This window comes from Primulina tabacum, chromosome 10 (genome assembly GCF_025594145.1).
Source record: "Primulina tabacum isolate GXHZ01 chromosome 10, ASM2559414v2, whole genome shotgun sequence".
Lineage (NCBI taxonomy): Eukaryota > Viridiplantae > Streptophyta > Magnoliopsida > Lamiales > Gesneriaceae > Primulina > Primulina tabacum.
The window spans coordinates 8,410,784-8,427,655 of NC_134559.1; the positions used below are offsets into that span (position 1 = coordinate 8,410,784).

The following is a 16,872-nucleotide window of genomic DNA, read 5'->3' on the forward strand; positions in this document are numbered from 1 at the left end:
GGTACATTTAAATCACAGTTCAAAATATTCAAGATGACTCCTCCATTTCTGATATACGACCCAAACAGAGCTTATATTGACTTATGCTGGATTAAACAATTTTCTTCGAAAGAAGTGTCGATTTGATAAATTTCAAATTGAATCAGATAATGAAGCTTAATTGTTTTAATCGACACAAGTTTATGAAGGTGACAACTTTGATCTGTTATTTGATATTAGAACAACAATGAGCAAATGCTAATGCATGGAGAAATACCATAGCCGATGGAATGTGGAGTGATGATTAAATTTTCGATAATGATTAGATTTTTTTTATAAAAGACTACTAATAATTTTGATTATTTTTTTAATAAAATTTCATTTTAAACTTATGAAAATATTGTTCATTAATATGTTGAATTGACATAAAAAATTGAAATTTTGATTTCAATAAATTGGATAATTCATTCGTCGTTTTCACAAATTAAATTGATTTAATAAGTAAGTAAAATTCATTTATATTCATAAATAAAAATAATAATTTAAAATTGAAGAGATTATGTATGTCCAATAATTATTTTTAAAAAATTAATAAAAAATAAATCACAATTATAAATTACAAAATTCATATAATTCTGTGAAAAAGTTTACAAAAATCTACAAAAATCTTGAAAAAAGTCAATAAGTGTCGATGAAATTTGTTTTACAATTTTATGAGATTCCATAAAAGTCAATAAAAATCCACAAACTTCACAAAAGTCAATTATTTAAAAAAATCATTAAAAATCTTTAAAAATATAGAATGAATACACACCACTAAAATGAAGGGTTTGAGACAATGTATTACAATGCATTTACCGTTTAAGTTGTTTAAAAAATTTATATTGTTGAATTTTTTTAATAAATTTATATTTTATAACAGATAAAAATAAACTTAAAATATTATTTTAAAATTGCTTTTTTTTTTAAAAAAAAAAGAAATCCATTTTAGTGTTTTTTTACACTGAATATAATCACATTTTTCAATTTTTTTACACGTTTAATATGATCAATCAAAATATTGAATATTTTTTCACACTTTTTTTAAAAACAAAGCATTTTTTTCCTCATACTTTACACAACGTTTCTCTCGCTTTTTTAAACATTGATAACCATATATAATATATATACATTCAAATATATATATATATATATATATATATATTATAATTTTTTTCGATTAATTTTGTTTTTAGTAGATATGATTAAAATCAATATTTTTTACGAATCCAAAAAATAAAAGAGGATAAAACATTATTTTATAGGTTTTGTAATTTTAAGAAAGTGGTAACATAAGATGTGGGTGTGTTAGAACCATATTATGAATTAAAATAAAATAATGGTGATTATTAACATAAAACGATTAAAATCAATAATCTCTTATTCTAATAATAGATTGATAATTAAAAATATATATAGTAACGATGATATATACATTATTACTACAAATAATTACCATAATATAAATTAAACATGCAAGTCTGATTCAAAAGAGATGTGTTTTCTAAATACATTTCAAAACACGAATTCTGGAAAACATATATATTGAAACTAAAAATGGCCCAATAGATAATGTATAGATTCACTGAAAAAAATCGAAACTTAATTCATAATCACCTTTGATAAAGGCTTGCAAACTCTAGAGCTACATAGTTATGGCGAAACAGAGATCATCTGTTTGCCTATGGCGAAACATCCGAATCGTCAATGTCGCCATGTTTATCAATTTACGGAGCTGGTAATCTTGGCAGAATTGAATCCAGCTTCTGGTGTTGATGACGTAGCTTTTTTTTCCTACCCACACTGTGAAGTTCATGGCGTATTTCCTTCCATCCGGGCCGTAGACCTTCACCGGTATCCCTGACTTGATGTTCTCATTAGGTTTCAGCTTTATGTGTTTGAAAAGTTCTTCCATCTGTACCCTCGGCAACATTAGCCTGCACTGCGAGGGCGATACATCACTTGCGGTGATTTTCTTTCGAATTGGCATGCTGCACAGGCCTATCAAGTCTTGTATCCTAGGAGGCAATGATGGATCGAGCCTGGCGCTTGAAGTTGATGCAGGTTGATCTGATGCCCCAGACGATGGACCGTGCTCGACTCGTGAAGTGGATGGTTGAATACCGAATGCCCTAGATGATGGACCTGGCCGGGCTCTTGAAGTTGATGCAGGTTGATCTAATTCCCTAGACGATGGACCGGTCCTGGCTCTTGAAGTGGATGCATGTTGATCTAATGCCCCAGACGATGGACCGGGCTCGTCTCGTGAAGTGGATGGTTGAATACCGAATGCCTTAGACGATGGACAGGGCTTGGCTCCTGAAGTGGATGCAGGTTGATCTAGTTTCAGGATTTTTCGTTTCGGGCTGCCTTCACATCTCGATTTGTTCGGAACAGTGACCTTGATTCTCGGTTTGATGCCCTGGGATTCGTCTTTCGATTTTTCGGCTACCATTCTCTTGAGTTGTTCGAATCTTGTTGTTGTTTCTTGATCCAAGTTATTTCCGCATTTCAATGTCATCAGATTCAAAGCCCCGTCGATCATGGCATCATCTAATTCAATAAACTCACCGGCAACAAGAACGAAAGCCGACATCACTACTAGTAAACTTCTAGTATTAATATTTCTGCACGCAAACAAAAAGATCCCAATAAAAATCAAGAATCCATCGTTTGATTGGACAAGTAAAATATGATATTCGAAAACATAAAGAAACTCTAAAGAATTGATCGTTGTTCAAGATCGAAATATTAACGTAAGATCAGAATATCTTAACAATACATGATTATTATATATATCAAGAAAACACAAAACCCAAAAGCAAAAACCCTAACTAAAACAGATACACACGCATATACATATAAAATTTATTTACGTACGTACCTTTGATTCTTCTTCAAGAAAATAGAACTGGTTTTCAATTACTGTACGCAGCGATCGAAGAAGACGGGACAAAAAGCGAAACAAGAAGAGAGACTTTGTGATGGAACCAAAACAACTTCGTATATCTGTGTATCAGTATATATATTAATCAGGTAGAATTCAGGATGAAAACATATATGGTGGTATATATCCTGGGCGAGATAGAATTGTACAAACCCAAAAATACTTTTAAAATTTAAGATTATAATCTATCTATAAATATTAAATATGGAAGGTTTTCGGTTACATTAATCCAAATTGGATTATATAAAAAATCGATTATCCCAGAAAAATACGCCATCATAAGAAAATGTAAATGCTTTCTTCTACTTCACCACGATTTGAAGTTGTCAAAGTATATTTGTTGTATTACTTCACCGTTTATTTACTGTGTAGAAATAACAAACTATATTTTAATTTGGTTTAATTTAACTAAATAATAATAGGTTATCAATGCACTAATTTAATTGTTTTTTTGAAGTAATTAACTTTATTTTTTAATAAAGTAGTGAAGTAAAAAATATTTTTGACATCATCAAAATTGAACAAATATTCAACAGTACATGTGGGGCTAGTAGCTCTTAACTCCTAATCATTATTACATTATAATCTGATTAGAGTTAATTAATTTCAGTAGAAAACAAGTTTAAATTTTCTTTCCGTCATCTGTAATTATAATACTAAAAATAGTATATAACATCGTCTCGTCTCAACATGCCACAATATAAAACAAGCCCACACGTAATCCAAAACAACTACATACAAACAAACTCATATCCTTGGGACATGCCCCGGTATATAGATACATATACATATACTGGGAAAGACCACTAAACCGCAGCTCAAACTATGACACCCTCCACAAGTACCCTCTCCGGTCTCCTGATATCCTTGAGTACCTGTCATTGTCCACACACAAAGACAATAACAGCCCCATCTGGGGTGAGCAAAGCTCAGTCTGAAACAACCACGATATATACCACAAGTATCTAAACAATGATATATGATATGCAATGCATGTATGTCATGGAGGTATCAAATCAAATGCCCATCCACTGAGCACATGTCAGAATCAATCGAATTGCTATCAAATCAATGCTCGAGCTGGCACACCGGCCTCAACCAGGATACTCGTATGATAGCGTCAATAAAGCGTTATCAAATCCCAAATCACAATCAATCATCGGGGCCACGAATGACTATGATTTAAGGGTCATGTAATACCAAACATAGTATCGTGTTCACAAACCCCATAATCAAATCAAATCATATCAAGGTATCCAAGGATTATAGCTCAACGTGCATGTCATGTATGCCACATAAACTCAACAAATAAGGTATATAGACATGTATTCTCAATCCAATCAATCAAACATATATCATATAATACAGATACATGTCGTATGTTATCCGATCGCAACATACTTCAATTCTTCGTTTCCAGTCGATGTAGTTTTAAGATTTCAGCATAGAAACCAATAACACATTCATTTCAATCAATAATTTCATTCAAATTCAGTAATATAAGTTTCAAATATCTTTTGAAACTTTGAAACTTCATATCAAATCAAAATCATAACATAATTCAATTCCGACTTCAAAATTTAATTTCTTGTCGGTTATTCTACCACATATATAACTCAACTGACAAACAATTCTTTAATCTCAATCCAACGTTTAAAATTCCTTAATTATAATAAATTGAGAATAATTCAAAATAACATCACTATAATAATCTCTTATTCGTTAAAATCATACACTATTCAACAATCTTCAATTTCTGTATGATTTAACAATTTATCGGATTTATTCCAAAAATCGACAAATTTCAAACATCACAAAAGATATAAAATTTATACCTCAAATCGAATACCACGTGTCAACGATCTCAGAACTGAAGTCGGTTGGTCGATTGGATAAACCGATAAGTCGCAACATCGAAAAGAAAATTCGAAAACTCTATTTCTTTTCCTCTCTCCTCTCGGCTTTATCCTCTGGAAGATGAATTCAATTCATTCTTTAGGCTTCAAATTTATCTTTTTTTAATTAAATATTATATTATATTATATTATTATATTACTAATAATATTATATAATATATAATATTTAATCTTTTAACATCGTTATATCTCTTTGAACCGGTCAAACGATCAAATTTTTCAAAACTCAAAACATGAAAGTTTTAGCGTTATGTATTAGATTTCCAATGAAATTGGTCTCACTTCATTTGGACTAATACTCAAACAGTTATGCTAAAAACCATAACATGTGTCGCTAATTACCATTTTGCTCTTAAAATTAATTCATTATTTTTCAATTTATTTACAAAAATTCCATCAAAATTAATTGAATAATTTTCAAATTATTTAAAAAAATGTCATCAAAACTATTTTAAAAGTTGTTGGATTATTGTTTATTCTCGGGGTCTCACATTTCTCCCAACTTAAAAGATTTCGTCATCGAAATCTCAAAAATCTTGATATACATAACATTGACAAACATATAATATGATACTAGTTATAGTACATATCAAAACTAAAATCAGTAAATGGATCACTATACATTGAATACAATGGAACAAGTGGAATAAAATCAAACAAGTGCGGATATGATTCTCGCATCTTGCTTTCCAATTCCCACGTTGACTCCTCCACACCACGTCGTGTCCATTGCACTCGAACTAACGGAACCGATTCATTACGCAATACTTTCTCCTTCCGATCCATAATGCAAACATGTTGTTCAATATAGGAAAGAGAATGATCAAGTTTAACCTCATAAAATGCAAGTACATGTGATGGATCTGGTTCATACTTTCTCAACATAGAAACATGAAATATATCATGAATGACAGATAAAGCTGGTGACAATGCTAACCGATAAGCAAGATCCCCAACTCGATCAAGGATCTTGTATGGACCAACATATCGAGGGGATAACTTCCCTCGCATACCAAATCGAACAGTGCCTCTGAAGGGAGATATTTTCAAAAACACTTTATCACCTTTCGGGAATTCTAAGGGTCGTCTTCATTTATTCGCATAACTCGTTTGACGATCTTGAGCAGCTTTCATCCGCTGTCGAATTAACTGAACATTATCATTCATTTCATGTATCATTTCAGGTCCAGTCAATTGTTTTTCACCAATTTCATCCCCGAAAAACGGTGACCTACATCGTCCCCTGTATAAGGCTTCAAAAGGTGCCATGCCAATGCTTGTTTCGAAGCTATTATTATAAGAAAATTCAACAAATGGTAAGACATCTTGCCATCCAATGTTAAAATCCATCATAATCGCACGTAACATATCTTCTAATGTTTGAATTGTATGCTCAATTTGGCCATCAGTTTGAGGATGATAAGCAGTACTTATAGCCAAACGTGTACCCATCTCTTCTTGGAAACTACCCCAAAATTTAGAAGCAAACCTGGGATCACGATCTGATACAATTGAGACTGGCTGAAGGATCGGGAGAATCCTCTAAAAACGTTGATGTGCTGCAATTGCTAGTGTTCTAAGAAAATATACACCGATTAATTAGATCGAATTTGGTATTAAACCAGGCGGAAAACACTTGAAATAATACTTCGTTAAGAAACACTGATATATTTTATATCTTGTGTAACTGAATGACTGAAAATGGCTAGGGATCAGTTCTAACTTATATCAGTTCAGTTATGGACAGAATTAAATTGATATCAGCTGAACTGATCAAATCAGTTAAGAACAAAAACAAGCAGATAAATAGAAATAACACAAGATATGTTTATGAATGTTCGGAGACTTCAACTGCTCCTACGTCACCCCTTCTACCACATCGGGTAAGATCCACTAGAAGACTTTGATTCATTACATCAACAGTAATAACCCACCCAGCTTAGGACTTACCCACTGTCTAACTGAACTCCTAGTCTAGACTGAAAGCATCACCTTCCAGCCAACACTTCTTTAATGTCTATGTGAGAAAGATTACATACACATGTTTTATGTCGTGCAAGACGAAATTTGAGTGGTGGTGTGTTTGCGTGTGTGAGAACTGATTTCTGTGAACTATCCGAAAGTGTTCTCACACAATGAGGAAAATATGCTTCTAATCTAAACTGATAACACGTTGAAGTGTTCCGTCAGAAACTGGGCTGATTGCTTCTTCAAAGCTGATATGCAATAAGGGTACCCTCTCTGTATTTTCCATCAACTATCATCATTGTCTTCACTGAACTTCGGCTTCTATTTATAGGCGTTTGGCTGAACGTACAGTGAGACTCATTGAATGAATCCGTTGCAGTTTGAATTTGTTCCCCCAAATAGATATCTGGAACATTTGTCTTTAAGTACTGCTGTAACGTCTCTTATTGTACTATGATCGTACAATAGCTTTTGTACCTTTGTGCACAGCTGGATTAAGCTTGTCATATCTGCAAACTGGTTCGTTCCTAACTGATGTTCTGAACTGATCTTGAATTGGTGAGGTGAAATCAGTTGACTCGTCAGCTGAACTGATTTAATTGATTAAGTTGAACTGGTCAGTTGGGCTCTTCATCACTTGAACACTTCATCAGCTGGTCGGGCTTCTGAAGGTCTTCTGTTGAACCACCTATAAACTGGACAATCAGTTGAACTGCTCTTGATACTTCAGTTTTCCTGGCTCAGTTCGATCGATCGATCAGTTGACACTTTCAGTTTGCGTCTTTATAGCTTCAATTTAGGCTCGGTAACTGATCAGTTCTATCAGTTACAACATCTGCACACTCGGTAAATCATTAGAAACAAAATAACAAGTTTTGTTAACATCAAAAAGAAGATTGTAAATATGAAATGTTCCAACAATCTCCCCCTTTTTGATGATCACAAAACTTGAACAGTTAAAGCGATTTAAATACAATTTTAACAGTTAATAATTCTCTCCCTTTGTGAGAATAAAAAACGATTAAAAACAATAAAGCGAATAGAAGAACTTTCAGTTCGAGGGATAGCAGAAAGAAAAACTCCCCCTCAAAAATATAATTGTTTGCGTGATTTAAAAAGATTTTAAGCAATAAACACTCAAGCATTTAAGGCAACATATAAACTGGAAAAATCAGTTCAGTTACATGCAAACTATCTGGATACATATGATGTTAATTTAATCCATTACGCGTCCCTTGTATTAATATAAAGCACACCATCTTATGTAAGAGAATTGCTACTACACTTAGCAAATATCAAATAACATCAAGTATCAGTCAGTTTATACAAAATAGAACTGAGTGTACCAACAATTGGTCGCCTAGAATGCTTAGAATGGTGCATCGATTTTGAGTTTCTTTTGCCATAAATACAACTAATTGCCTTGGAGTTGATCTCTGTGCTGACTAACTGGTCTAACTGATGCAAACTGGACTCAACTGATGTTGAACCGTATTGATCAACTACTAGGATCTGATATGGCAATGAAGCGGCAACCCAATCCACGGCCATGACGTCATCCAGCACAGGCTTGACGTAGTTACCGACGACGCTGAGGTGGGTGGGTGGTCGGAGTAGGAAGACAGGTCGGTCTTCGATCTGTGTCGGGAGTGCAGCAAGTGGGTGAAGGAGAGAAAGCTGGACCGGGACCTGGAAATCGGGCCGACGGAGAAGTGCAGAACCGGGTCGAGGGATATCAGGCCGTTTAGATTACTGATCATGGCGTTGGCTGCGGCAGGGTCAGCGGCGGGCTTGATCTTCAACAACACTATGTGCTCGATGATTTGGGTGGAATCGGAGGTGGATGACGACATCCTGTCAGAAAATCTGGAGTGGGAATTGAATGGCGTGGCGGAGAAGAAAGACGGCGGGCGGGCGGCTACCGCTGCTCTTACACAAAACATAGGCTCACTGAGGGTTTCAGAGCTCTGTTATTTTTCTTCACAGCAAGCATTACCCCTTAATCACATCTAAAGGATGGGTTTAAGTTGTTTAAAAATTTATATTGTTGAATTTTTTAATAAATTTTATATTTTATATCAAATAAAAATAAACTTAAAATATTAATTTTTTATACTTTTTTGTTTTTTTTCGTGCTTAATATAATCAACTTTTTTTCCAAATTTTTTATATGTTTAATATGATCAATCAAAATTATTTTAAGATTCTAATTAAACTTTAATCAAGAACTATTGGGCCTAAACTTTGTTTATTAGGCCTAAGCCTTAATTGGTTATTTAATTAGTGTTTAAATATATGTAAACCCTCCCCTAAAACCCTACACTACACGCCACTTTTCTGAATTGCTCTCCCAAACTCGTAAAAGTACACGGCACACGCACATAAATATTGAGGCAAATTTTCGGGAATAGCTTAAGGAAAACTCAAGCCAAGGTTCTTGTCCGTTCTTCGCAAATCGTCAACGGTTTTTTCGTGCGTTAAAAACGCAAAGGCACGCCATATTCTCTTTTTACTCATCATCACATCATATTATTTATTTTTGTTTGAAATTACATGAAAAACAAGAACACCTTGACATATTTTCGCACATGCATCTAGGGTGATTTTTAAAACATGAATTTTGATCCAAAAACCATGAATTTCATGTGTCTAAGGCGCTGCCATGATTAGGAGATGTTAGGGTCATGTTTTATGCAAGTTTAAGAGGTCCAATAACACACCAAAAGGCTGCACAAGGAATAGAAACAGGCTGGAAACCTTAGGCACCAAATCAGAGGAGAACCGTGGGATTGGGTTGGCTTCTTCTTCATGCTATGGCTCGGTTTCTATGCATGGGGTCACGGGGCTTGGCCAGGGCTGGCTGGGGCTCGAGGAGGGTCAGGTGTGAGGGCTGGTAGGGTCCTAGCATGGCTAGGACTCAAGGGGCAGTGAGCAAGGAAGAGTCCGTTAGTGCAGGGACTCTTCCAAAGCGCGCAGGGGAAGAGGTCTGCTGGGGGGCGGCTCGCGGCTGGTTTGGGTGAGCCACGCTGGTCATTTAGGGTCTAGAGAGGGTAGTCCAGGGTTGGGACAGGGATGGTATGGTTTGGTCCAGGGAGGGCCGAGCAAAAGCTTGAGAACGTGAAGGATGCCATAGACGCGCAGGCTGCTGGATTCCTCAGGCGGCTTGTGCATGGCTCAGGGGCTTGGGCTGGGGGTGGCTCGGGTCTGGGACTGGTCTAGGGTCAGTAAGGGTCATGGGTGCTCAATGGTTAAGGGCTGGTAGTGTCCCAAGGCAGCTAGGAAACCTATTACACTTAGGACACAAACACACAAACACATCCAGAATATTGGGCCAAGTTTCAGAAGTATTTTGGGCGGGCCAAGGCTGGTTTTTCGGGCTGGGATTGCACAGTAGGGTCCCTAGATGGGTTGGCTAGGTTTTGGCTCGGGCGTGGCTCGAGTAAATTAGGAGATGGCTCGGTGTGTTCGGTTAAGGGTCAAAAACGAGATTTAAGAACTAAAAATTAAATCCATGGGTCCACGGGTGTGTCTCATGACTTGGAAGGGTAGAATAAATCATAAAAATGCTATGTTTAAAATTTGGGATCAAAATAATGAGTTTTGGATTTATTCTGGATTTAATCGCCGCACGAAACGCTAATTAACGAGTTAATTGAAACGCCTAGTTTTATGCTTTATAAAATTATGAAAAATTAGGTTTAAGCTTAAATAATTATTAAAAGCCTAATTTTTTAATTTGGGAATTTTATATTAAGGTTTGGTTTAATTCGGGATTAAAACGCATTAATACGTTATATTTAAAGATTAATTTAAAAGTCGTCGAATTAGGCTAAATAAAAATATGAGAAAATTCATGTACGCTTAAATAATTATTTGGAACATGTTAGAGTCAATGAAATTAAGAAAATGTCAAAAACGTGAAATTTTACGTCTAGGGGTTAAACGGTCTTTTCACACCTAGAAATTAGTAATCGTCATGGCAGTGTCCTGAATGCTGTTTTTTATGTTAATATGATTATTTTCAATGATTATGGATGTTTATATGTTAATATGTCAATTTTAAATGTTTATGGATTTTTAAGACGTTAATATGTTTAATGTTTTATAATTTAATATGCTAAAACGTTTATTTTAAATGTTTATGATCTAAACATTTAGAAAATTAAAATGTTTATTTTAAAACTGTTCATAGACGTTTATGATTTTTAATATGTTAAGTTATGATTTTTAAATGTCTATGATTTTTATGATTTAAATATGAGCATTTAAAAGATATGTTGCATGCTTGGTTTCAAAATAAAAATGATATTATATGCATGTTTTTATTAAGTGATGATAATATGTTGAAGGACGTGAAGAGATTGTGACTACTACAATATGTTGGAAATATCGTGAGGGTTATGGTCCCAGTGGGAGCCCGACGATCGTGTTTCCGTTGATACGAATACGAATATGATGAATATGATTGGAGATGTCGTGAGGAGAGAAGGCCCCAGAGGGAGCCCATTTATGGGAAAAGACCCCGAGGGAGCCCCGACGATCGTATTTTCAATGCCATGATATGTTAATACGTAGGCCAGGGCCCAGTTGACCGGTGAGAGTGTTGCTGGTGTCCCCCGCCGCCCAGTACTGTGGTTACATGTAGATGGATCCATCGCCCAATACGTTTAAAAATACGAGTCACAATCACGATCTGAATTCAACAAACACGAACATGAACATGAATACGAATATGAATATGGATACGAATATGGATATGAATATGAATATGAATACGAATATGAATATGAGTATGTTTATGTTTTTATGAAAATGTTTTTATGCATCATGAAAATGTTTATAAAAATGTTTAAGTTTAAATTTATGCATCTTCATGAAAACGATATTTTAAGTACAAATATTTTTCACTGTTATATGTTAACTGTATTACGTATTACTTGTTATCAAGAATATGACGTGTTGGGTCTTTAGACTCACTAGGTGTGATTGATGCAGGTGGTATTGATTATGAATATGATAATGGAGGTTTTGATGGTTGATCTGACTGGACTGAAGGTGCACATAACCCGAGGACCGACGCTAGTTTTCCGCACTAGTTTATGATTTATGATTTTAAGTTATGTTAAATATATTTTTATGATTTTTATTTATGTTATGAGAGATTTTTGAGAGGTTATAGTATGGGCTATACTTTTCAAATAATGTTTTTAGGTTGGTAAAATGTTTGACGATTTTATGCTTCAAAATATTTTCCTTTGGATTTTTAAATGGCAGTTGGATGTTTATTTTTAAAATGATGTCAAAACTATTTTATGGTTCGGCCGATGCTAAGTGAGGTTTTAAAAAAAAAAATTTCTAGTACTTTTAAATCAACAAAAAGGACAGGACGTTTCAGCCAGCATTACCCCTTAATCACATCTAAAGGATGGGTTTAAGTTGTTTAAAAATTTATATTGTTGAATTTTTTTAATAAATTTTATATTTTATATCAAATAAAAATAAACTTAAAATATTAATTTTTTATACTTTTTTGTTTTTTTTCGTGCTTAATATAATCAACTTTTTTCCCAAATTTTTTATATGTTTAATATGATCAATCAAAAAATTGAATATTTTTTCCACACTTTTTTAAAAAACGAAGCTTTTACGCTTAGTCATCTATGTTTCTCTCGCTTTTTTAAACATTGATAATTATATATAATATGTCTACATTCATACATATATATATCCCATAATAACACGTGACTAATGTTGTATTGTATAAATTTTTTCGATTAATTTAATTTTATATTTTGTTTTTAGTAGATATGATTAAAATCAATATTTTTTACGAATCCAAAAAATAAAAGAGGATAAAACATTATTTTATAGGTTTTGTAATTTTAAGAAAGTGGTAACATAAGATGTGGGTGTGTTAGAACCATATTATGAATTAAAATAAAATAATGGTGATTATTAACATAAAACGATTAAAATCAATAATCTCTTATTCTAATAATAGATTGATAATTAAAAATATATATAGTAACGATGATATATACATTATTACTACAAATAATTACCATAATATAAATTAAACATGCAAGTCTGATTCAAAAGAGATGTGTTTTCTAAATACATTTCAAAACACGAATTCTGGAAAACATATATATTGAAACTAAAAATGGCCCAATAGATAATGTATAGATTCACTGAAAAAAATCGAAACTTAATTCATAATCACCTTTGATAAAGGCTTGCAAACTCTAGAGCTACATAGTTATGGCGAAACAGAGATCATCTGTTTGCCTATGGCGAAACATCCGAATCGTCAATGTCGCCATGTTTATCAATTTACGGAGCTGGTAATCTTGGCAGAATTGAATCCAGCTTCTGGTGTTGATGACGTAGCTTTTTTTTCCTACCCACACTGTGAAGTTCATGGCGTATTTCCTTCCATCCGGGCCGTAGACCTTCACCGGTATCCCTGACTTGATGTTCTCATTAGGTTTCAGCTTTATGTGTTTGAAAAGTTCTTCCATCTGTACCCTCGGCAACATTAGCCTGCACTGCGAGGGCGATACATCACTTGCGGTGATTTTCTTTCGAATTGGCATGCTGCACAGGCCTATCAAGTCTTGTATCCTAGGAGGCAATGATGGATCGAGCCTGGCGCTTGAAGTTGATGCAGGTTGATCTGATGCCCCAGACGATGGACCGTGCTCGACTCGTGAAGTGGATGGTTGAATACCGAATGCCCTAGATGATGGACCTGGCCGGGCTCTTGAAGTTGATGCAGGTTGATCTAATTCCCTAGACGATGGACCGGTCCTGGCTCTTGAAGTGGATGCATGTTGATCTAATGCCCCAGACGATGGACCGGGCTCGTCTCGTGAAGTGGATGGTTGAATACCGAATGCCTTAGACGATGGACAGGGCTTGGCTCCTGAAGTGGATGCAGGTTGATCTAGTTTCAGGATTTTTCGTTTCGGGCTGCCTTCACATCTCGATTTGTTCGGAACAGTGACCTTGATTCTCGGTTTGATGCCCTGGGATTCGTCTTTCGATTTTTCGGCTACCATTCTCTTGAGTTGTTCGAATCTTGTTGTTGTTTCTTGATCCAAGTTATTTCCGCATTTCAATGTCATCAGATTCAAAGCCCCGTCGATCATGGCATCATCTAATTCAATAAACTCACCGGCAACAAGAACGAAAGCCGACATCACTACTAGTAAACTTCTAGTATTAATATTTCTGCACGCAAACAAAAAGATCCCAATAAAAATCAAGAATCCATCGTTTGATTGGACAAGTAAAATATGATATTCGAAAACATAAAGAAACTCTAAAGAATTGATCGTTGTTCAAGATCGAAATATTAACGTAAGATCAGAATATCTTAACAATACATGATTATTATATATATCAAGAAAACACAAAACCCAAAAGCAAAAACCCTAACTAAAACAGATACACACGCATATACATATAAAATTTATTTACGTACGTACCTTTGATTCTTCTTCAAGAAAATAGAACTGGTTTTCAATTACTGTACGCAGCGATCGAAGAAGACGGGACAAAAAGCGAAACAAGAAGAGAGACTTTGTGATGGAACCAAAACAACTTCGTATATCTGTGTATCAGTATATATATTAATCAGGTAGAATTCAGGATGAAAACATATATGGTGGTATATATCCTGGGCGAGATAGAATTGTACAAACCCAAAAATACTTTTAAAATTTAAGATTATAATCTATCTATAAATTTTAAATATGGAAGGTTTTCGGTTACATTAATCCAAATTGGATTATAAAAAAAATTGATTATCCCAGAAAAATATATTTAAACTTATAATTAAAATTTAAAATATCACAACATTCTTTAATTCGTACTAATAAAATTGATTGAATAAAGCAGCACATCATACGTAATGGAACTTACAAGATTATATTACATATTTAAAATAATAGTATATACTCTTTTTTATTAATATAAAGTACTGAAATTATTCTGTCTAGTACTATTAAATTGGGTGTTATTCTAAGAAATGTGTTTTTATTTCATAGAGTGATTAATTACCAAAAGGTCCTAGTTGTCTTCTAGCCACCATAAGACAATGTAATGTCTATATATACTAGAAAATTTATATGATATACTTTATATATTAAACGAAATAAACCTTGGACCGATTTTGAAGTAAAACAACGTAATTTATTTCATCGATTTCGTCAATTAACAAAATGAATGATAATATATGACTTCACAAAGTACATTTATTGCTCAAGTAAACTACTTCTTTTATTTTATTTGTGTCGTTAAATAACGAAGTAATTGATTCAGACGACTTGTCAATTTTTTTAATTATGACGAAGTAAATACTTTCTTCTATGTTGCCCCAATTTGAATTTTTCAAAGTATATATGTTGTATTATTACTTCACAATTTATTTATAGTGTAGAAATAACAAACAATATTTTACTTCAATTTAATTTAACAACGTAATTATTGCTTACCAATGCTCGAAATTATTCACCCAAAATATGGTCTACAAGTCAATATTTAGACCCAAAATATGGTCTAGGGTACAAGTAACAAAATCATTCATCCAAAATCATTCATAAACAAACATGAGTCAACTACTAAAAAACTAAAAGATGACCCAAAAATAATTTACCATTGTTGCTCTAATTCTTGCAGTCTTTTCCTGAGATTTTTAACAAACCAACCAAATAAAGTTATTACCAACAATAAATGCGACTGGAAAAGGAAATATATTTTAAGGAACCATTATCTTTATACGAAGCTCATAAACACACAACAAAACATGGAGTGAAAAGGAATTTTCCTAAGCTAAATCAAGAATAACTTGTTCATCTCATAAGAATAGCAGAAGGGAGAGGAATTCAGTATCCACTGTTTATGTCCATTAAACTCTCAATCTCAGCTATTAGTTTGAAGTTAAATCAGAATCTCAAAGGATTCAAATGTCAATACACAAGAATATCTCCAAAAATAAAGTAAAAGAAACAGAATAAAAATTCTCCTCATCCAAATTAAAGAGAATCAGATGAACAAAGTTTTGTCATAATTTCAATTCTAAGCTAAACATGTATCATTGATCAAATAAACAGATGATGTAGAAGCAGATTCTGAGCTTTTCTCATACACTGATATAAAAAACAACGGCCACATGGTCACTATTCACTTCATACACCTCTCCTCTTTGCCCGCTACACAAAATCCTGCAGAGATAAAAAATTTATCCAAACCGAAATACAGTGCCTCCCTTACTTCCCAGGCAGCTTTTGGATCGCCTTTTAACGAATCTATCAGCGGGATGAAATGCCTTTGGACAATGATTCCAGCCACAGTCTACAAGGCATCATTATTCAGAGGTTAGATTTTTATTTAGACAGAAAACTTATTTGTTCGAGGCAAGTTAGCTCATTCAGTTTGGTGTTATCCTGATAGAGATTTGGTTGACTTTACCTTCATCTCCGTTTGTGTTAAATAAGGCTGACCATCAGCATCACGTGAAAGATGAACCTTTGATCCCTTGGTCTATCTCTCCAACATTGAGCCAGTCTGCTTTTACATCAAGATCTTCCCACATTGAGTCCAAGTCTAGAGGATCCACACAATCATCCCAGTATTTGAAGCTGACAGATGCCATTCTTGATTAAGTAACAAAAAAACTGAGTGAGTTTCAAATTCAGCACTAAGATGTTTAAAAGGAACAAATAATATATATGTCACGTGAACTGGTTAAGATCAGTTGTTACTTTGTTTGCAACATGCTTAGAAGCTCAATAGGGGTGTCCATTGCATTCACAATTTTGAATCAACTACGATAGTTTATCACCATATTCAAACTTTAATCCTTTCAAATAAATATATAATAACTTTGGTTTCTTAAAAAATAATGCCAGCATGTACTTTGGTAGTTTCATAGCACTAGAAGAGTTCGTGATTCTTCTTTTTGTTATACACGTAGTCAAGAAGGTTGGTTGAGCGATGCCAACACAAATACAATATAAA

The 16,872-nt window shown here is 33.9% G+C and overlaps 1 protein-coding gene across 1 annotated transcript; it reads right to left on the bottom strand.

The window, feature by feature from the left end:
• Positions 1–1,613: 1,613 nt before the first annotated feature.
• LOC142506179 (uncharacterized) lies at positions 1,614–2,739 on the bottom strand. Its single transcript, XM_075619349.1, has one exon. It carries the CDS (start codon positions 2,612–2,614, stop codon positions 1,664–1,666), a length of 951 nt encoding a protein of 316 aa, XP_075475464.1. The 5' UTR covers positions 2,615–2,739; the 3' UTR covers positions 1,614–1,663.
• Between the last annotated feature and the right edge of the window lie 14,133 nt (positions 2,740–16,872).